Source organism: Tachysurus fulvidraco, chromosome 13, assembly GCF_022655615.1.
Source record: "Tachysurus fulvidraco isolate hzauxx_2018 chromosome 13, HZAU_PFXX_2.0, whole genome shotgun sequence".
In the NCBI taxonomy this organism is placed as follows: Eukaryota; Metazoa; Chordata; class Actinopteri; order Siluriformes; family Bagridae; genus Tachysurus; species Tachysurus fulvidraco.
Window position 1 is genome coordinate 11,265,022 of NC_062530.1, and position 23,578 is coordinate 11,288,599.

At 37.4% G+C, this 23,578-nt stretch overlaps 1 protein-coding gene across 6 annotated transcripts; it reads right to left on the reverse strand.

The window, feature by feature from the left end:
• Positions 1-102: 102 nt before the first annotated feature.
• On the reverse strand, positions 103-22,091 carry prdm10 (PR domain containing 10). 6 transcript variants are annotated; one of them, XM_027132612.2, is made up of 25 exons: positions 21,847-22,091; positions 20,336-20,396; positions 19,337-19,482; positions 17,648-17,809; positions 17,419-17,478; positions 16,937-17,041; positions 15,183-15,363; positions 11,393-11,634; positions 11,049-11,249; positions 10,826-10,898; positions 9,745-9,862; positions 9,553-9,670; positions 9,196-9,477; positions 9,053-9,064; positions 8,429-8,773; positions 8,159-8,314; positions 7,004-7,183; positions 6,771-6,881; positions 6,348-6,548; positions 6,055-6,198; positions 5,731-5,901; positions 4,734-4,871; positions 4,285-4,426; positions 4,085-4,185; positions 103-1,418 (listed from the first exon to the last, which is right to left on the reverse strand). In XM_027132612.2, the coding sequence occupies exons 3-25, from the start codon at positions 19,409-19,411 to the stop codon at positions 1,227-1,229; spliced, it is 3,510 nt and encodes a 1,169-aa protein (XP_026988413.1). In that variant the 5' UTR covers positions 19,412-19,482; positions 20,336-20,396; positions 21,847-22,091; the 3' UTR covers positions 103-1,226. The 6 variants fall into 6 exon arrangements, with proteins under 6 accessions (XP_026988413.1, XP_026988419.1, XP_026988416.1 ...); XM_027132618.2 differs by lacking the exon at positions 20,336-20,396 and having other exon boundaries at positions 4,788-4,871; XM_027132615.2 differs by lacking the exon at positions 20,336-20,396.
• Positions 22,092-23,578: the final 1,487 nt, after the last annotated feature.

Genomic DNA, 23,578 nt, shown 5'->3' on the forward strand with positions numbered 1-23,578 from the left:
TTAAAATCAATTACATTTTTCTAAACAGCTTTTATAGCATTTCTTAAATTATACATATATATTACATCAAGTGCAACTTCACAACAAAACAGGCGCTCTTACTGGCAGTTCTGAATTGATTTTATTGATTGCCCTTTGCTTTCAACATGTGTAAATATGTTCTATATATGACAAACCGTTTACGTGTTTTAAAACTGCACATGCAGTGACTGTATGTTTGTATCCCACACAAACTCATCTGTTTATTAATCAAAATAATAGTACTATGATAAATAATACCGTTTCAAACCTCCTTACATTTTTCACAACAAAGATACAGAAGGGTTTTACTGAACTACACAAGTTTCTATACACAGAAATACACTCCCCCTGCCCCACCCTCTAAAATAAAACAAAACAAAACAAAACATTTACTAATGCTTGGTTCCACCGTAGTGCTCACAAGAGTCAATGAACCTAGGCATCCTAGAACATTCACAACGTCTGGGATGAACAGGTGTTTTTAAAAAGAAAAATGATATCTTGCCAACACTATAGACAGACCAGCACATATTCATCTGGAGACAAGGTGCTTACACATATTATAAACTCTACCAATATGAATAATAAAGCTGCTCTTCTTTACATTGAAAAAGTCTCCCTCTATAAACAGTGACTTCAATTTGTTCTTGTGTAATTCCTTTTTTTTTTGTGGCTTTTTAGGTTACACATACTCAGCTCACTGTAAGCAGATAATATGTCAAATATATACTAAACATCCATGAACGTATGTATGAATGAAAGTAAATGCTGTTAGTTACACTGTGTGAGCAGCTTTAGTACATATTCACAATACATGGTACACTACAAACCCAAACCACAGGTCAAAAAAAAACAAAAACAAAAACAAAAAAAAAAAAACATGAAACAGGAAACAAAATAAGATTCTGTAGAAATAAATTCAAGAGAATTTAATTGTTCTATACATTTTATACATTCAGTGTCTATCTCAGCTTAATCTGTCTGCTAATCTAGATCAACAGCAAGACTTAGCTGAATTGAGTTTTAGGAAAACTACACATTTTCTATCCATCAGAAAAATAAAATCTGCCCATAGACAAAGAAATCTTATATGTAATCTAATAATATATCAACATAAGACAAAAATGTTTATTTAAATAAAATAAAGAATTAACAGTGAGTTAAAATCAGATCAGACCGTTTAAGGTAATGGGACACTCACAGGCTTATGGTTTTGTAATTTGCACCTCACTTGCCCCGGATCCATTAGTTGTGGTTTTGATTATGTACTGCGTGGTAGCTTGTTGATTGGCAGATGGCTGTTCCAATGGGTCAGAAGTTACCTCAGTGTTGGTGGGTGGGACATTGTCTTGTTTATTTTCCATGTCAGTCTGCCCATCAGAGATCACATAATGTGTCTGAAACACAAGCAAAATGATTTAAATATCAGCTGCATTACAAAAGTGACACACATTTGCATCAAATGTTTTCTAAATAAACCTTTGTGTGTTCACAGTATTTCAAAAGAGAAGACTGTATTCGTCTGTCAAACGCAGTACAACATAATACCTTGCAGTGACACGTTTGAGGAAAGAGCGTAAGGGACACAGTAAAGCTCTTGTCAGTTTCTAAGCCTCATTATTCACGTGTTGATAACAGTCTATCACTGTGGAGATTGAAGTCCAGTTCAGACACATCAGTTTTAGAGTACTTTGCTGTTCTGCCCCATTGAAAGCACCTTTCTGTCATTCTAAAGGAGTCTGATGAAAAAGTAAATGAAGCACTAAACTTACCATTAATTTCCATACCAATAAAATGGCAGTATATTTTCAGTCAAGTCTTGCTTACTTTTATTTTCTTTTAAATCAACAATTCAAGATATAGTGGTATAGCTTTTTCAATTTCTCCTTTTTGCTGATGATTCTGCTAAAAGGTGAATTATAAACATACATCCCTGATATGTCTCTAATTACTTTTGTATTTAGAGATGATCAGAAAAAAACTCATATTACGCGATAAAAAGGACGTCTTTTTAGATCTATTCACAAGAAGTCAATGTTTTGAAGTCAATGAGAGTAATATATTAATATCCATATTCTCTCAATAGGTTGCTAAATCTAAATGAAATAAATTATGACTGTAGTAAAAACTCCATCATTTAGAAATGAGTTTAATATGGAAAGACAACCAATGCCTTATTAGTGATGGATTTAGACTAGAATTTAGTGTAATCAGGATGAAGTGTGTTCTCAGACAACCTGACAGCACATTCTTTTCATTGCTGTTGTTTTTAGACAAATAAATTCTGAAGATTTTCGTATAGCTAGTAAGGGGGACATACAAAATCTTCAAGTAAAAAGATTTCCCTTTTATAAGATAGTTAGTTTTGATGGTATAAAAAGAGGCAATGAATAATATCAAAGAGAAAGAGGATTTCCTCCTGACCATTAAATCATTTGTTTGAATGGATAGTTCAGTAGGACTGAGTGTTTGTCTACATTCTTTAATTTTGAGCAAGTTCACCCTAAATAAACCAAATAGCAAAATGTAAGCATTCCTTTATAAATTTGCTGACAGACTCGATCACTCTGAGTAATCCTGGCCAGGGTCCTTATCCAGCAACTATCACTGTGAATACTGGTTAAACCAGGCTTGTCTGACTGTACGAACATGATCCCTATGTCACACTGTAGGATCTCAGTTGTCATCATGTCAGACTGTGCATCAGACAAGACGCGTTAAAAGAAGACTTGTCTGGGGTTTTACGACATCAATCCTTGACATGTTCAGACCCTTTTGTTTGAAGTTGTCACACTAATTGCATCATTAGGTTTGCTGCTCCTATTGGTTCTCGTTGTAGGAGATATCATACTGCAGGTAAGTGTCTGAAATCTTCTGAAAACTTCATCGGAGGAAAAAACTGACGGTAACCAAGCAAACTAGCGATCAAAGACTATAGATTTGACCGTTTTGGAATTTAAAAATTTCTCTCAGATGACCAAATCATGGGAAACGTTGCACAATGTGAGCCCGGCTTTAGTTCATAGGGCACATGAGGCAGTCTATTAAAAGACACTGTTGAACTGTTGTCTACTCCTGTGCAGAGTGTAAGTTGAGAAATCAAACATAAATTTCCTTAACCTTAATGTTAAATTTGATTTGCATTTAGTGCCAAAACTCTACAACTAACTGTGAGCTTTGCTTTGTATAAACAATAAAATTCCACTAAACAAAAACAAGTTTCTAAAACAGTTTCTTTTGCGTTTTTATTGGATTGCAGCTGAATTTTGCAATCAGAGTCACAGTACAGGTACTGTAGTATAGAAATTTTCATCATTTTAAGCTTTCATTCTGACATTATTGTGCAGATAAATAACAATATATTTGTAACTATTATACTATACTGATCTAGATTTATATTTTCATATTATTTCAGTTTTATGAGGCCATGCATTATTATTTTTTCTTTCTTGTTTTGTCGTGATCTAAAATTATGTATCTAAAAGCCACCCCTCAATAAATCTGCGGCCAGTCGCTATACTGTCTTTGACAATAAAGATGCAAACATCACAGCCTCCTTCTTAAGTGTCGGTCACTTATGTGGAAGTTGTCAATCACATGAGTCCCTGATCAAAGTAAAAGTGCATGCGATCAACCATGATACAGCGTTACTGCGCTTCTGCTGCCTCTAGAACATGTTCTTATGCAGAGATCAGGAGAAAATTAAGTCGTTATCACGGAAAAACAAGAGAGAGAAAAAATATAATAATGCATGGCCTCTTAGGACTCCCGTACTTTCCCATTGTCTAATTTGTTGGTAGACCGTATTAACTAAAGACAATGCGTACTTAGTTAATAGAACTCTACTTGATTCAAAAGAAAACTCTCAAAGGAATTCTTCTTTAATGTAATTTCTAATTAACATTTTTTATTTAAACTTCTAATTAGCATTTTTATTAACTTGCGTGTTAAAGCTAATACAATCTATCATGCTTTCATCAAGCTTTAACTTAAAATAAAGGCATAAGCTTAATTCTGTAAGGAAGATAAAACTAGCTCTTGCTTGTGTCAATGTAACACTCACCGTTTTGACTTGACTGCTGTTAGCAGCTGCAGTGACCGGTGTCCCAGCATCTGCCAGCACGTACTGAGCATGAGGGAGAGCCATCATCTGGATCTCCGAGGCTAAGCAGAAAGACAGAGAACATGTTAAACAAAAGCAGATGTTAGAAGATATTTTATATAAAAAAAAAATAAAATAAATGAAACTATACACAGACTCACGGTAACTCCGATAGTTCCAGTTGCTAGGCAAGTAAGCGTGTTGCACTGTCCCTTGTGTTTGACCAGTCGAAGTTTGTAAGCGACCTGGATTTAATTCCTGGGCTGTTTGTTGAGAAGAAGGGCTTAATGGCTGGCCAGTCACCTGGGAAGAATAAACGAATCAACAATGAAGACCTGATTAAATTCAGACATCCCATTTATGCTCAAGTAATCTTTTATTTATTATGGTGATAAACACCAACTCAGTCTAATCCAATCCCTGTTCAATCCAAAGCTACTCTGGAATGTGCATTCTGAATATCAAGCGGTACAAGAATGAGGTGTTTCTGGTCAGAATAATTACTACATGAAGCAATGGTTCCCCGGGTTTAGGACCAAGTAACATATCTGTCTAAAATGTAATGGATTGTTTGCAACTGCAGCAAAAACCAATATTGCAGCATGTGGACCTGTGTGCTGGACTGCACAGCCCCCACAGCTTCAGAAACTTGGATGTGTTGCACCTGAATGGAATGCTGAGTAAAGCTATGAGGATCCTGCAGCTGCGTCATATCCACTGTTGAGTGCTGGGACTGGGAAGTTGATGGCTGGGGAGAGATAAGTAAAAGATAGTAAAGGTGTTGCAAGCATAAAGCTTGTTTCTTATGAGTATGTACAGTCACTGGGAAAAAGAAAGTACAGCCTTCTTCAAATTCTGTTTTTGTCTATCTAAGTAAAAACTGTGCTGTCCTCACCAACCTCTTTAAACAATCAACCTCAGGTGATAAAAGAACCACATTACAGATTTTCAATATTCAATAGTCATTTTTTCCATATAAGTAACATTCAAAAATCAGGTGGGTAAAAAATAAGTACACCCTATAATTCAGTAACATGTAGAACCTTCTCTAGAAATAATAAATTAGTAAATTCTAATGTAGGTTTTAGTCCCTTCCATCCAATAACACCAAACTTTTGCAGACACGCGTTTTATCAACTGGCTAGTTATCCTCTAGACAGTGACAGGCCGCGTGGCGCGCGTGCCCGCTCGTGGTGTAAAGCGCGTCTGCACTATTCTCCGAGATGCACTTGACGGCCTTTTGTGCAGCGGATTTTTTTTTTTGGACGACCTAGTTAAGGCAGTAGGGTTTCCCAGCTTAGGCGGGCCGTCCGAACTGCAAAGTGCTGCGGGAAACCCTGCATGACTGTTAATTACTTTCTTAATGGTTGTGGAAGTAGGGAGGATGTACTATTTTTTTTCCCCACCTAGTTATGATTATTTTTTGTGAAAAAAAATACTACATAATAAAATCTTTTTTGTTGTTGTCAAATGAAGTTATTGATTTGTTTATAGAAGGTGGTGATGACCACCCATTTACCCATTTAGGTCCTGATAAATAAAAAAAACTCAAACTAAAGGAAGGTGTACTTTCTGTTACCCATTACTATAAGTAACTGTGCTCTTACCGGAGCAACCTGTACCACCTGCAACTGGATGTGCTGTGGCTGAGTCAACCCCCCACCGGCCTGAGTCACGGGTATATACTGGATCCTCTGGAAGTCTCCCTGCACTGTGCGGTAGTCTGTGGTCAGAGTCTGAGACAGCTCAGTCATTGCTTGGGTCAAAAGGTCTGTCGTCTAGGAAATGAAAGCAGGAGCATGAAGTAAAGAGATACTAGTAAGTACTGGTAAGAAGCTCCATCGGGTTGGACTTATGCATAGTCAACGATTATGTGGAGAGTCATTGAGTGTGTGTAGGATTTAAAAACAATATCTATTGGGGGTTCATACCACCACAGCCTCAGTCGCAGTACTGTCATTTGCAATGACGGCCGGAGTGCTGTTGATGACGGCTGTAGCCAAAGGAGCCTGGACTGTGTTCGCTAGCTGTGCAAATTCTGGATGCTTTTTACGGATGTGCTGCACCATCTTCGTCTGCACACAAGACAAAATAAACCAGATTCCACTACAGCATTTATTTGAACAACAAGTACTTTATGACTGAATGCCCAAAACCCAGTTTTTTGAGCTATCCTTCCTCACTTCCATGGAGTGGAGTAAGCCTCGCTAAAACAAAGACATACCTTACTGCTATACTGCTTTGCACAGTGTGGGCAACAGACAGGGGCTGTGGCAATGGTGCCTGTTAGCTGAGTGTGGGTGCTCAGCATGGGGTCTGGCTCACCCGGCCTGGCCGGACGCAGTTTCCGGATGCTGGGTGGTAATTCTGCACCAGGATGATTCTTTAGGATGTGAGCTTTACGCTTACTTGCACTCTTATAAACCTGCAAAATCACAAAAAAACAAGAACACAATTATTACAACAACTCCTAAATAACTGAAACCAATTGCTCTTAATTCCAAATACCAAGCTCATTTTCTGATATATGTAGCTGATATACACAAATTCTGCCATCTTGTTCATGACATTGTACTTAGAATAGCTGGATACTGGTCACTGGTGACTAAACAATATTTGAAATCAAAACATTCTATCCAGTGCATACCTTATCACAATACTGACAGAAGTAATCTCTGTTGGGTTTAATGATGGGGAGCGTCAACTCAGGGACTTCCTCTATTCGCATTTCAGGGTGGCGCTTTGATAAGTGATTCACCTGTAATAAATGAAGTCATTAAAACACTGATTACTAGCTAAAACATTACACAAATTACAGTAGGTTGCTATATTAAACAAGATATTTTAGAGACACGTTTGATATTTGGTTAAGGGTTTCACCAGCATTCCTCTCCGTCTGAAGCCCATCATGCAGAGCCGGCATTTAAACATAAAGCTCTCAAAGTCAGTAGTAGGCTCCTTTTGCTTCAGAGATTTTGTTCGGTGGATGCGATCAGCTTTCTTCGCCTCGCGCTCTGGGTTGTGCATGCGCTGCATGTGCTCCCGCAATTTATCCTTCCTCTTCAAAACAAACAGTATAAACTTTGTTTAAGTAAAAACCTTCTCATTATCAGTTCTTATCAAATCTACTATATGACTGGGCTTACGATTACCATACCATAACTCTATAGACTTTTTTGCAGCCCAAACCCTCTTTAACTGGAAAATAAATTCCACATGAACCAATTATTCAGATATCAGGCTTATTATTTAAAGTGTATAATAACATTGAGCCATTTTTTTTGTTTTTTTACCTGACCTTTCATACCATAGTGACAGACATAAAAACTTTGATAATATTAAGTTAAGATTATCACCACTGTAAAAGAATGTGACAAATAAAGGATCACCTAGCTCTGTTACACACACACACACTCAGAGACATGGATCTAAGGCACAATATAGTTTACCAATAGACATTGGATTGTGGCGTTTGCCACTTTTGCCAAAATTCCTAGTATGCAGGTATAGAGCACGGTTTAGATCAGGGCTGTGTGTAGGCTACTCTATTTCCTCCACACAATCTTTGGTAAACCATCCCTTCATAGACCTCGCTTTGTGCATGGGACATTGCCTTGATGAAGCAGGTTCGGGTTACGCCACTTGGTGCCAGTAAAAGGAAATCAAAATACAACATACAAGTTTGACACAATTGTGTGCCTCCAACAGTGAAGTTTAGGGAATGGCCATTTTCGAGTGTGGTGGTTAGGTGTCTACATACGTTTGCCAAGTGAGTGTGCATGCTATATCTACAAAGAAATCCAATTCAATTTTATCAATTTATCTGTAAACAATTTAAACCATACAAAGAAGCATTACAGAAATCTGCACGGGGGTCTGTGCAAGCCAGAAGCAGCAACGTCACGGAAAAACTTCCGGAGATGACATGAGGAAAAATCTTGTGTATTGTGAAATTACTGCAAACTCTTCAACAAATTACCACTACTAGTCTAAGCAAAAATGGTGCCATGTAAATGCATATTTCAAGACTCGTACCTTAAACTGCTTGCCACAGGTTGAACACAGAAAGTCTTTGCGATCCGAGTGGCGCAGCATGTGCAGCCGGAGCTTGTCAGGACGGCAGAAGGCTTTATCACATTCCATACACTGGAAAATCTTTTCTGAATGGAAGCTCCGCACATGCTTCTTTACCTGCTCATATTAACAATAATGGTGACATGACACAAGAAACAAGTTATTTAAGATCGTTTTGTCCATAGCTAAAATGTCTACAAAATAACATCTAAATGTGCTGTAGTCTGAGACCTGTATGAAATCTGTGAAAGTCTTCTTGCAGGAAGGGCAAGAAAAGAAGCCATTGACCAAATGAACGCTGACATGCTCTTTGAGGAGCTCCAGCCTATCATAGGACTCGGGACAAAACAGGCAGGAGTAGTTGCGCTGCTCCAAGTGCATTTGAAGGTGCTCCTCCAGTACCGTACTGCTCAAAAAGCCTTTGCTGCATTGGTGGCAGGTGTATCGACAACCTTCCCGGCTGTGGAAGCGCATGTGTTGTTCTAGTTTATCCTTCTCCCGAAAGGCTTTTCCACAAAGTGTACATTTGAAGGGGCGGAAGGACTTCCTAATAAAGAGGTGCTGAAGTGCGGCATTCTGGGAAAGACGAGTATAGTGGGAAATGAGAAAATGCACAAAATGTCAATCTCTGCCAAATTTTGTACTATTGAATTCAACGCCATCACATTTTCTGCTAACTATTGGCATAAATGTCAATGAACTAGTCACCATATATAATGTTATAATTTTGTGACTAGTTGGAGTAAAAAACACAAATAAAAAAAAAACAAACAAATAAAGAAGGTTTATGAGTTGTATACTGAAAATCACAACACAATGAGCTTGGTTCTTGTCTCTAGTGTATGTCAGACCTACCTGCAAATCCACCTGTGCAGCATTCAGTGGAAGAGAGAGACATATATACACATGCTGAGTCAATCAACACCATTCTTCTACAAACATTATATTTCAAAGATTAGGGCAGAGTAGGTTAAATAACATTATGGGCCTGCTCTTACCCGAATCCTCCGGGCACGCCTCATGTCCTGGGGAGTGAGATGAGAGTCGGTTGTAACTGATGTGTTTTGGTCCTCTTTATCAGTCTGTGACTCATTAGAAGCTAGAGTTTGGGATTCAGCAGCATTTACATCACTTAGAGTGTCAGTCTGTCCTGTTCGGGTCTCCAATGTGGCACCTGTCGCAGTTTCTACAGTATCATCTCCTATTTCATCCATCTTCAATCCATTCATACCCCTTCCTCCCTGCTCTTCATAGGGGAGTTTTGAGAATGCCAGAAAATCCTATACCCACAGGAAGGACAGGCTAAGTTTTAAAAAAGTGTAAAAATGAATAACACTAGCATTATCAGATCATACCTGGCTTTTATCTACACCCTCTGCTGGAGTTTCCAGGCGGATAAATTTGGGTCGTCTGCCTGGTCGCCTTCCAGTACTGAACCGTTTCCTGCCCCTTCCTCGCCTACGTGCTTTTGGCCTACAACATAAAAAAAATCAATGCAATCTATCCTAAAGCTAGACTGAAAAAAGTAAAATAAAAATGATATTAACCTTTGTATCAGGTCCAGTTTGTCATCATGCATGTTAAGATGTTGTTGAAGCTGCTCTGAGTTGATGAAACGCCGATTACACTCATAACATGGCCAGTTCTTCTCCTGCTCTCTTAAAACTAACAAGTACAGAACACACAAGACTGGGTGAGTAGGACATTGTCAACACTAATAAAACAGCTTAAGCAATAAATTCCAGCCTAATGCCTTAATAATCTGAACTGATAATCTCATATGAACTTCAGTGAAACCTAACATTTATTCTGAAATAAAATTCTGACCTTTTAAATCTTTTTAATACTTTTAAATGTTCTTTCATCAGCAACTTCACTTTGGTCAATATTCCCATACTTGCTTAGTTCTGCCTTAAGTGAAAGGTGAAGCAGTGCTTTCTTGCTTTTCCATCTCTCACAGCTCCTTATCAGTACACACTGCTCAAGGAGATCAAGTTTCAAGTTTAATGTCATAGCATATAGATTGCTTTAAGAAACTATATACAGTGTATGCAGTCATAAAGTGGCATAGTGGGAGATATTGTCTTTCAGTACAATAATTATATATTGATATATAATATGGAAGTTAAAAATAAGTGACATACATAAATATTGTATGCAGTCAAAAAGACATGTCATGGAAGATATTGCACGTTGTGTACAATGATAGTCAGAGTCTGATAACAGTTCTATCCATCAGTCACAGACCAGTATAAATGTAAGTGGTAGATGATAAGGTGCAGTGCATGGAAGATATTGGGGTTGTGCTAATGATTGGGGAATGTGTTGGAGTTCAACATTCTGATGGCCTGCAAGAAGCTCCATGTCGGATAACTGAAATGTCATGCTAATTCTGCACTACCCTAGTTTCTATAACTTAGGCCAACTGCATTGTATAGCTGCGCTGTATTCTGGGACTGTAAGGCCAGTGTTTGCATTAATTCTAACAGGAGAAATATAGATACAATCACCAACAAATCCATACCAATGTCACTAAGCATATCACAAATATTTCAAGATAAATATGTATGTGAAAAAAATGAAATTAATAATAATAATAATAATAATAATAATAATAATAATAATTACCCTTCCTCTCTTCTTCTGTTATTTCATGAACCTTTTTATTCACAAACTCTGCATATGAAGCAGCATACCAGACCTGCAAGGAAAGACAAAAACGTTCATCTCAAATAGTTGCTGAAGTTGGTAAAAAAAAAAAAAAGAAAAAAAAAAAAAACAACAAAAAAAAAACCACACACACACAAACAGATTTTAGTACTCTTACAACATCCTCCCCGCTGATGCCTACCTTAAGCTCCTGTTTTGGTGGAATGTTTTTGATGCTGGTGTAGAAGATCTCAGAGCCATACTGATAGGCCACCAGGTTCTGCTCCAGATGGTTTTCAGCAGGACGGACAAACATCATCCAGTTACAGCGATCTTCATCAGACAGGTTTATCCAAATATCCTCTGAACTGTTGCTGTCTTTTTGAGGGCCAGTCATGCATAACTGTACAATAAAAAAATTAAACAATATAGTTATATAAAAGGAGATGATATAATATATACTACAAAATGAGTAATGTACCAGTTTATGAACTAAATATGTCTAGATGCCATTGCAACACAACAGGTGAATAGGAGACCCCCTACCTTAAGCTGAAACTGAGTGTCCTGCAGTTCGCTCTGTGGCATCAGCGGTCCCTCCACAGGCCCAAACTGAGTGCGTTTGGGAATGCGCCGCTTAGAGTAGACACCTCCCTGGAAGTGGTCAATGTAAAGGATGAGAGGAAGGCTAGCACGAGCTTTGGACATCACAGGTCGGTTAACAATTGGATAGAGAGGGCCATGCTTCACGCATACCCCTGGGTTGGCATTGTTACACTCCTCACACCCTGCAGGAAAAAAACGGTAGAAATCATTACACAATGTGCTACAACTGAACACAAACTTGTGTTTTGTATCTACAGGTGCATCTCATTTATTTCAGTAATACAACTCACATTTAACAAAAACCCACCAATTCTTTCTCAAAAAATTTGAATACTTCATAAGAAAGTCTGTTCATTTACTGTATATGTACTCAATACTTGGTAGGGGCTCCTTTTCCTTAAATTACTGCCTCAATGAGCCCCAAGGCGAAGCTCTCTATTTACCTGTCGATCTACGTTCCTACCCTCACCTATGGTCATGAGCTTTGGGTTGTGACCGAAAGGACGAGATCCCGGATACAGGCGGCCGAAATGAGTTTCCTCCGCAGGGTGGCTGGGCACTCCCTTAGAGATAGGGTGAGGAGCTTGGTCACTCGGGAGGAGCTCAGAGTAGAGCCGCTGCTCCTCCACATCGAGAGGAGTCAGCTGAGGTGGCCCGGGCATCTGTTTCGGATGCCTCCTGGACTCCTCCCTGGGGAGGTGTTCTGGGCATGTCCAACCGGGAGGAGGCCCCGGGGAAGACCTAGGGCACGCTGGAGGGACTATGTCTCTCGGCTGGCCTGGGAATGCCTCGGTATTCCCCCGGAAGAGCTTGAGGAAGTGTCTGGGGAGAGGGAAGTCTGGGCATCCCTGCTTAGACTGCTGCCCCCGCGACCCGGCCCCACATAAGCGGTAGAAGATGGATGGATGTATGGATGGATGGATGGATGGATGGATACTGCCTCAATTCGGCAAAGCGGTGATCAGTCTGTGGCACTGCTGAAGTTGTATGGAAACCCAGGTTTCTTTGACAGTGGCCTTGTTTCTCATTTTCCTCTTGACAATACAGGTCTGTTGACTTTGCTGGCCAGTCACACCAACACCATGGTCATTTAACCAACTTTTGGTGCTTTTGGCAATGTAGGCAGGTGCCAACTCCTGCTGGAAAATGAAATCAGCATCTCTATAAAGCTGGTCAGCAGAAGGAAGAGCTCTAAAATTTCTTAGTGAACGGGTGCAGTTTTTTTTTTTTTTTTTAAAAACAGGGTGGACCAACACCAGCAGATGACACTGGATTGTGGAAATGGCTTCAAGCAACTTGGGCTATGAGCTTCTCCACCCTTCCTCTAAACTCTAGGACATTCAAAAACTTGCACTCATCTGAACAGAGGATTTTGGACCACTGGCCAACAGTCCAGTTCTTCTTCTCCTTAGCCCAGCTAAGATGCCTCTGACGTGTCTGTGGTTCAAAAGTGCCTTAACGAGAGGAATACGACAACTGTAGCCAAATGCTTGGACATAGCACTCTGTGAACAGCCAGCTTCTTTAGCAATGAATGTTTGTGGCTTACCCTCCTTGTGAAGGGTGTCAATGATTGTCATCTGGACAACTGTTAATTCAGTAGTTTTTCACCCTGATTGTGTAGCCTAGTGAACCAAATTGAGAGACCATTTTGATGGCTCAGGAAACCTTTGCAGGTGTTTTGTGTTGATTAGCTGATTGGCATGTCACTATATTCAAATTTTTTGAGATTTTGTGAATTGCTGGGTTTTTGTTGTGTGAGGCAAATTCATCACATTTTAAAAGTACCAAAGAACTAAACTTTCATTCTGTGTGTACTGAATATATATAATACATGAGTTTCTAATTTATTGAGATGCACGTGTATATACATTTTTACATTTTGCAACAAGTATAGTCAAATATTCTCTTTCATTTCAATTCAAAAATACATACAGGATCAGCTTTTTTCTTAATGTAGCACAGGGCAAACTGCTTCAGGAGGAATCAGTGAACTACATAACTACACTTCAGTCTTTCATGATCAGTCAATCACCTGCAGACAAAGATTACACACCACAAAATCTTCTACCTGGAGAGATCCACAAATCCTGCTTCCTTGCAAAAACAAATGTGAGAGACTTCAATAGTGACGGTCATTATTTTGTACGGAAAAAATAAGAGAAAAGTGCCATATAGTGTTGTATAGAAGAATTATTATTGTCCTTGCATTTTGTAATAAACTTCACACACAAATAAAGGAAAGAGAACATGGATTCAGAGTTGCGCTCCACATTAAAACAGAAGAACTTTTTTTAGTGCTGCCCTTGGAACTAGATGCAGGGGGCTTCACATTTAGCAATCCATCATAAAACACTATACACAATACCAGATCCTCTGCCCACAGACAATCTTTATGCTGACCCATTCACACTACTATAATGGATTGAAGAAGTGTACAGCAACACTAGAAAGTTTGTGAATCCTTTACAATATTCAGTGTCTTCATAAATTTGACCAGAAACATAATCGTTCCTAAAAGTAGACAAACACATTTAAACAAATGGCACAAAAACTTTCATTTTTACATTTACCTACTGAGCAAAATTATCCAACAAATGTATGTGAATCTTTAGGAGTATGAATTCCTTTAAAGGGGTCTTACCATGATCATCAGAATACAGGTTACAAAGCCAAACTGAAGTTTGGCCTCCACCAACTCACAGTAAGGCAGATTAAATACAAATGAAGGAAATTCAGCATCACTTCTACACTCCCAGAGTGGTTATTCAAAAAAAAAAAAAAAAAATCACTCCATGCTAAAATCATGCCAAACAATATTAGGGGCAGTAAGAAAAAACAGCAGAGTAGCATCTAAGGACCTTAAAGCCACTCTTGAATTGAGTAATGTCATTGTTTATGATCCATCAGGGAAACACTGAATAGGAATGGTTTGCATGGCAAAACAGCAAGGAAGAAGCCAATACTCTTCCAAAACAACACCTCTGATGTCTGATGTTTTGCTCGCAATGACATAGAAAAGCCAAAAGCCTACGTGGAAAATGTGCTTTGGACAGATAAATGCAAAATTGAACTTTTTGGTTTAAATGAAAAACACAAACCAAACACTGCATTTCAACTAAAAACCCTCAACCAAGCCATGGTGTGGCAGTATTATAGTTTATGGCTGCTTTGTTGCCTCTGGTCCAGAAGGACTTTATTTATGAATCTATTCTGGATTGTGCTTCCAAGTGCTACAGGAGAATATCAGGGTATCTGTATGTGAACTGAAAGTGGGTTATGCAACAAGACAACAACAAACCTACCAAGAAATGGTTAAGGATAAGAAACAATTTGGAATGTTATGTCAAAAGCCTAAAAAGAGCAGTTCATGCAATGAAGCACACCAACGTCACTGAGTTGAAGCAGTTTTGTATGGGGAAATTGGAAAAATATCCCTCCAGGACTGATCACCAGTTGATGTAAACATTATATTAGAAGTTATTACTGCAAAAAGAGTCATATGAGTTACTGCAAAGGTATTGAAAAAAGCAAAGGTTTGCATAATATTGTAGTCTGTATATACAAGCATAATTTTTGTTTTATTGGTCCCTCTATACCTAGTTTTAGGACTTCTTTAGAAAATCTAATCATATTTCAGGTCAACTGTATGCAGAACAAGCAAATTAAAGCTACATGGCTCAGATGCATCCACAATCTACGTTACATTCCTTCTATGATTCTTCACTTACAAAGATGCTGAGGGGTGAAGGGTTGAGGTGGCCTAGGTTCCCAATCGTCCAATTCTGAATCATCTCTATTATCATCATCATCTTCTTCTTCATCCTCAGAGTCTACAGTAGAGTCTGTAGCTGCCAAAGGACTGGCTGAAGACTCTGTGATGTTAGGCAGTGTACTGCTGGGCAGCTGATTCTAAATGTGTAAGAAAAAAAAAACATGTTTCTTGATAATCATAATTTAAATCATAATATAATATAATATGATCTTTAAAAATTTTCCATTTACCAAGTCACATGTAAATGACAAAACAATACAGGTTCCAAGTTTGATTTTTCTGCACTGGATGGAACTTAAAATATTTTCCATAAATTTCTGCCTTAATTGTACACAGCTTTAATCGTCACAAACAGTTGTCGGTCTGGTTTAGGGCCAGTATGACTGAGCAAATGTTTTTTAAAAATTAAAAAACACACTAGTTGAGTTGGGTTAGTGAGAGGTAAGGCTGAAGTTGCCCCTGTGGGCGATTCTCAACAAGTGTATGCTGTTTCAGTAAGCAGCAGCAGCAAAAATAAAAGAGAGGGATACATACGCTGTGAGCCAGAGTAAGCTGAGCTGCACTTACTGTACTTGATGTGCTTGTTCATGAGCACTAAAATGTGAGAGATAAGTGTTTAAATAAAGTGTAAAATAATACATCCTTGTCATGGGAAATGTCTCACTAGTGCAGAAACCTAGAAAAACGGAACTATAAATTGGCATTTGCATTCTGTAAATGGGGGTGTTGGTCTGGGTATCTGACTAGCCAGACTTACTCCTTTGGCATACCAAATACAAGTGAGTACAAGAAGGTATATACGATGCTCTGGTGGATTCAGGTTATAATGAAATATAATTTCACCTATGCTTGGCTCAAGATGAGGTAATGACAGCCCGGGGTGAAGTTCAGGTGTGTGCATAGGGATGTGCATTAATATGCACTAGTGGCGATCATGATTCAAAAACATAAAAGAATGGGGGCAGTTAGTCCTTGCTTCACCCATCCACTGATTTTGGGGACAAACTGGCCTGCATTTCAAATGCACAGTATGAGATTTGTGCAGTGTTGGTTCGGGGAGTGGTGTCTAGGTTGTCAACATCAGATCCACATCATAAAGAAATGGACAGAAGGGAAGGCCACGCATCGTAACCATTTTGGGGAATTGGCCTCAGGGATTTCTCCCCCCAAAAAACCCTCACGAATTTCTCCCCGAAAAAAATAATTATATTTAAAATGTCACTAAATACGGTTAATGCGATAAATACGGTTCTAGACATAGTGGCCTAAATGTCAACAAAAGCCAGCACTACTTACTTGAATCCCTAAATAAACAGAGCATAATTCTACATTACATATTTTAGCCTTTTATCCTCATTGCACAAAAACGCATAATAGTTAGTTATATATTAGCAGGTGTGCTAATATAACATCGGTGATAAATGTCACTGGATATTTTGGCAATGTATTATCGTGAAGGGACAATAATAAGTCGCAAATATATTACACAAGCCTAATGTCCGTAAAGTGTAAATAGTAGAAAACTAATGCTTTGAAACAATATATTTTGTGACTCATTTATATTTAACAGAAACTAAAATATCAATATCAAACAAATTTTTTTTACATAATATCCAAATCTTCCTGGTGTCTCCAATATCCAGTCATCTCTGCAACAAAAATATTTGCAAGTCTGTTAGATACACCTTGCAATCCTGCCCTTTCTCTTACCTGTGACACAGGATCTAGTATAGCCTGTGGGGCATCTGCTACATTACTTAGCACATGTAGATTTGCAGTATTCATGTTCTGACCACCTGGCAATAACACAGTGACCTGTGACAGAAGAAAACTATATTACTAAACAGTTTTTCCCTTTATACAGATAAACATTAAGCTGTAAAATAAATTGTATGAATCCACTCAACAGATGTTTATGAAAATAATTCAAATATCTAAATATAAGGCATAGACAGAATCCAAGTAGTCCAATATACATTTGTATGCCAAGTTTATATTATTTGTGTGGTGAAAATTTGATTTAACACATTCATTTCAAATAAGAAGTAAAAAATGTTAACTATAAGAACTAACTAATGAATACAGCCATTCAAGCAACTCTAGTCAAAGACTAGTCAAATTCCCACTATTGAAAAAAATAAAATTAAATAAATCACAGACACTGTGGCTATTAGACTAGTTGGCTTGTGTACCTGTTGAGTTGTACCATCCTGCTGAATGTATGCCACTTGGGGTTGGTCTGTAAACACAGCCTAAACAAAGAGATATGACTCCATTTAGTAATCCTCAAATAAGAAATAAAATGCCTGTTCATTTATCAGTATGCAGAGATGCAGTGTATACATACACAGATCCTATTATGAGAGATAGAGAGATAGAGAGAGAGAGAGAGAGTCAGTTAAATCTGATATAGTTATCCACCTGTGCTCCATCAGCAGGGTGTATGTACACCAATGTGTGTTCAGCAGTCTCCACTGAAGTGTAGGAACTTCCATCCGCTGCATACACAACCTGCTGTTGTCCTCGGTCCGGCTGTTCTCCGCTGTACACAATTTGAGCCACAGTTCCGCCCTCAAAATGCACCTACAGATGACCATGAGAACCAAAAGTTACAAATCTACAAACACATCATCATCCACTAGCATATAAATAAATTAAGCATTTAAATGCACTAAAGTAGCTTAACTAGAGATCAACTGATAATAGCCTTTTAACCTTACTCTAATATAATTCTAGATGTGATAAAACATGTAGAATAAAGTTCATGATACAGGGAAATATTGGGGTTTATTGCAAAAACTATACAAATTCAACTGATTTTTTATTTATTTATTTATTTATTTATTTATTTATTTATTTTGCAGCCTCAAGTTTCAAATGAAACACAGGGAGAGGAAACATGCCTTAAGAGTCCTCTCCCTGATTTTCTTTTGAAACGAGGTTGAAAAAGCTATCATTTAGAATCAGAATCAGAATCAAGTTTATTGGCCAAGTGTGTTGACACACACAAGGAATTTTGTTCCAGCTGTTTGTGACTCTCAAAAGTACAAATAACACTATACTATACAAGACAAGATAATACAGACTATACAAGAAAATGCAGACGATGTGATACGATATAGAGAGTATGAGTATTAAATATGAATACAGAATATATGACTGGTCAGTTATGTACATAAAGTGTGAGAAGTGCATGGTAGAGCAAAAATCAATATTGTGTCATTTGTTTTGTGCGCTATACAGCAGCAGTAGTGTGTGTAACATATACAGATGTGATGACTAACAGTTCTGATAATGCAGTACTTGTAGATATGAAGTGGGGAATAGAATTATGGTTTGTTAATCAGGGTGATTGCCTGTGGAAAGAAACTGTTCCTGTGTCTGGAAGTTTTGGTAAGCAAAGCTCTGTAGCATCTGTAAGAAGGAAGAAGCTGAAAGAGGTTGTGTCCAGGGTGTTGAAGGGTCAGTAGTGATTTTTCCTGCTCGGTTTCTGATTCTTGTGTTGTACAAGTCCTTTGGAGTGGGCAGGGGTGCACCAATTATTTGTTCTGCTGTTTTTACTGTGCGTTGCAGTCTGTTCCTGTCCTGTTTAGTTACTGCTCCAAACCAGATTGTGATAGATTTAAGAGAGAAGATAGATTTCCTCTCTATTTAAAGTTAAATCTCTTTTTGAAATGAAAAATGAATGCTCAAAAGGTACATGGACCTCATGATATCCACATTTCTGGTAATTCATTTTAATTTCTCGAGTGAGGATTTGTTTTATTCCTGCTTTCCCAGCCTCAATGAAATAAATGCTATTCCTATGCAAAACAGTAGATGGTGCAATTTTGTCAAATGTCAGATTAACAACAGTGTGAGGGTTAAAGTGTTTGTAAACATTTGCTTTTGACACGATTTTTGTCAATTTGAAGTGAAAAATATGCATTGGAAGAATATTACATAAAAACAAAAGTTTATGTGATAAAGTGACAAATTACTAGTTTGTTCAGAGATTTGTAAGAGATTATAGGAAACTGGACCTTCACAAAGTTGACTCAAAAACCATGCATTAAACTGTATAAGATGGTATTAAGTCATAATTTAAGAAGTATCCTGGAACTGATGTACCTGAGCTGGGTTGTTGGTTTCATTACTGGAGTTCTGATTCCACACAGAGGATGATTCTTGGTCCTCCATGGCCATCTTTCGAGGACAGCCTTAAATCCTGTATTGCACCCACTCACTCAACCACCAACAAGCAGCCAGGTTGTGTACTAATAAAGGGAAATAAAATGTAATTATTTTTATTATTTATCAGGGCCTAAATACAGATTTCAATGTTTAGACATTGAAAAAGTCAATTCTCTTTAAAATCATTATGAAAACACAATTGCATTTAAATTGCAAAACTGCATCTGAGCAAACCACAAACGTTGTTTTACAACAGCCTTTGGAATGATGTACAGTGCCATTAACAAATATAGTCCATAAAATGCCAAGCATTTTGGCAGATGCGTGATGATTTGGGCTTGTTTTGCAGACACATGACCTGGGAAATCTGCAATCAGTGAGACAATGATAACCTTCATTTTATACCAGAATATTTAAAGGGAAATTTGGCCATCTGTCTAGCAGTTGAAGCTGGGGTAAAATTAGCTCAAGCAACAGGACAATGATCGCAATGATACCAGAAAGTCACCATTTTAATGGCTAAAGAAGAATAAAAAATATTGGAATAACCAAGTCTACACCCCAGCCCTGACCAAAATCTAATTAAGTGAAGCAATTTTGTAAAGAATAGTCTGAAACTTGCATAGAAAATGTTTACCTCAAATTATTGTTGGTAAATGTAGGTCTACATGTTACTGAATTACTTATTTTTACCAGGATCTGAATGCTGGTTTACTACTTGGAGAAAAATAACTACACATTGAAAATTGCTGTGGTCACCAGAAGTTATTTGTGTGTTTATAGAAGTTGGTTTGAACGACACAATTGTTATTAGAACTGAAAAATCAAGACATATTTTTCCTCATGACTGAGAATATGCATTGCAAGATAGGGGTTGGGTGATTCTTTAAATCCATTTCAGTGTAATTAAAACAAAGATAAATAAAATGTTCTCACAGAATGGTTTTCTTGTTCTTGGCTGTCTGCAGCATTCATAGGGCTGCTGACTATTTTATTTCTGTAAATAATATGCAATATTGTTAATTAAGTTCACTTAATGGTGTCGTTTGTGTATAGCAAATATTTCACTGCTGTCTACAGAGAATTGCATCCAGTCTAATTGGGAAGACCTTCATTATGCTGAAGGACAATGACCCTCCATCCCAACAACTGAAAGAAGCTGTGGTCCAAGATGGAAAAGAATCACAACAAAAACGCACATTTGGTGATGTTACTAAATTGCTGGTTCCATGCAGTTATTGCAAGGAAAAAGCAGTTGCAACCAGATATCAACGTTATTTACTTTAAATCTATCCATGTTGGTTATTTAACACAGGTGTAAATATGTGGAAATTATTGTAATTAAAAATGTTGACCCATCCTCTAATGTTTATGTTTTAATCTCAAACCTGTGTTTATGCTTGTAAACTGAACTACAGAACTGAAACTTGTGGCCTTACAGCTAACCACTAGAATAATTTAAGATAATAGCTAGCTTCAGTCACTAGGCCTTACTCAATCTTTAAAAACAGCAATTAACTTAAAAGTGGTCGACATACAGGCTATTTGTTTTGAAAACTATCTGGAGCACAACACTGCTAGTTAACCAGCTACCTGCCCTACAGTATTATGTACTGACTGGAGAACAGGAACGTGTAGCTTAAGCTAGCTGTCTGACTCAAACATTCACACGTTAATAAGCCATAATATTACGTTTTATTCGTCTACATTATCATTCACGCGATTAGACGTGAACACTGATCATAACTAACGTATTAATAGACTGCGATTTTAAGGAACGGTCAGTCTATTATCTCTCTGGGGTAGAAATAGGAAAGCGAGTTAAAATGCGAGTGGATTTGGGCACAAATTTCCATAAGCCTGCTCAAAACCGTGTTTAAAAAAAAAGCCACACGACTGATTATAAAATCTCTCATTACGATATGTTGGTCTTATTAATTTGTTCACTCTTTCCCCCCTGTTTTGACCCGTCACATTCAGTGTTCCAACCGGACCATACCACAAAAATCATAACGGCAGAAACACGGGTTTCTGCTGCACCGTGATACCAGCATAATTGAAGATAACTACAGAGAGGCAGCCATTAACGTTACAGGAACACGAATGCGGTCATGTTTATTTTACTACATAGCTTCGCTATCATTTTGGCCGAACAGAGTTGAAGTTTAAATTATTTTAAATGTTGGTAATAGACCTTTCGGTCCCTGCTTATAGTTGAGCCCATCCCAGTTTCTTCAGTAGAACAAGGAAGGAAAGTCTCCATTTTGGGTGGGACTAAACAACAATCTAGTCAAACAGACGTTTACGATTTGTAACAGGAAATTTAGAGACGGCTGATCGATTAATCTTTTAAAAATACGCACAGATACATACGTCTTGTGTAAGGTTCCAAACTGACCTCTCAACATGTTGGATTATTTAAACAAAACAATTCATGTTGGTCTTACCTCGGAATGGTAGCTGCAGAGATGGCCGCTCATTAGCATAATCTGCCTAGCAACAAGCAGCAATCGGAATAATGATTTTGTGTAGACGTTTGAGTCAATATAATTTATAGATACCGCGCTGTTAGAAAACTCTCTTTTTTATTATTATTAAATCACAATTTTTGGGTATTATATTACTTCTATACAAGACTTTATTTTCTGATAAACATTGTATTGTGAACAGCATGGCGTTGGAGTCGCATTGCAGACTCCATAGTGGACCAATCAGAATGTGCCGCCATTTTTTTTGACCAATAACAAAAACGTCCGTATCACCCAATGAACAATCACTGTACCATATCATCGCCCCTTACTTATATATACTTACACAATATATTGGATTTCTGTGGTTCAGTACTCAAAAATGTAAAATAAAGTACAGTCATACCTGCATATCTATATAAATAGCACTTAAATATATTTATTTATTTACAAGTGGGAATATCTACTATTGAACTATTTGAAACTTTTTCCCCCACAGACGTTTTCTTAAGTACTGCATCAATAAACTATCTGAGATACCAATTCATTATTCTTGCTATAATTTCCGTGTTAAATTTGAGATAATTTTGGCATCATCATTCTAAAAAGTCTGACAATCCTAGGGTGGTATTAGTACATGATGACAACTTATTTCCCTTTGACATCTTAATAAATTAAAATATACATAGTTTACAAATTCATAAAGCCAGCTTTCACTTTCTCCATGTATATCTATATTTATTTATTTATTTGTTTATTAATTAAAAGTCATTTAAATGCAAATGTAGTAAAATGGTGTGTCCCCAAGGGATATCAAACAGTTTATATCTTAAAATGAACTATTTAAATAATGAAAGCAATAGCAACACAAATAAAAGGTTTTATTTTACACATAAAATGAATAAAAATTATATTTAATACATAAAAATATTTTAATCTTGTCTCCAACTTCCAGTTAACCCTACAACTGCAGGAAGTTGTTGATTTAAGTCATGTGATTTTAAAGAGGTGACATTCATGGTTCTTTTTCTCAAAACCTGCTTAACTTTTGATACAAGAGAAAAACAGAACCTGTCCATCCTGTTGCATGTAGATTGTGCAGAAAACAATAAAAATATCTGTAAAGTTAAAATACATATGAATATGTTCTTTAAATATTTGAGTACATGAGTGAGAACCTGTTTAACTATGGTTAAGGATAGTGTTTAAGGTGTTGGACTACAGATTGGAGGGTTGTGAGTTTGAATCCCAGGTCCACTAAGCTGCCACTGCTGCCTCCTGAGCAGGGCCCTTAACCCTCAGTTGTTTAGTTGTATAAAAATGAGATGGTATGTAAGTTGCTCTGGATAAGGGCATCTGCTAAATCCTCTCACTTTGCATGCCGTGGGCTCCATGAGGATCTGAAACTTATGGTAATTGATGCTTACAAAGCAGAGGAAGCCAGTAGAAGATATCAACACACATCCACCTTACTACAGTCATGTGAAAAAGAACACACTCTTGAAATACATGGTTTTATGTATCAGGACTTAAAATACAAATACAGTGCGTTTAGAAAGTATTCACAACAGTTCACTTTTTCCACATTGTTATGTTATAACCTAATTGCAAAATTAATTAAATATTATTTTTCTTAAAATTATACAAACAATACCCCAAAATGACAACATGAAAGTTTGTTTGAAAACTTTGCAAATTTATTAAAAATTAA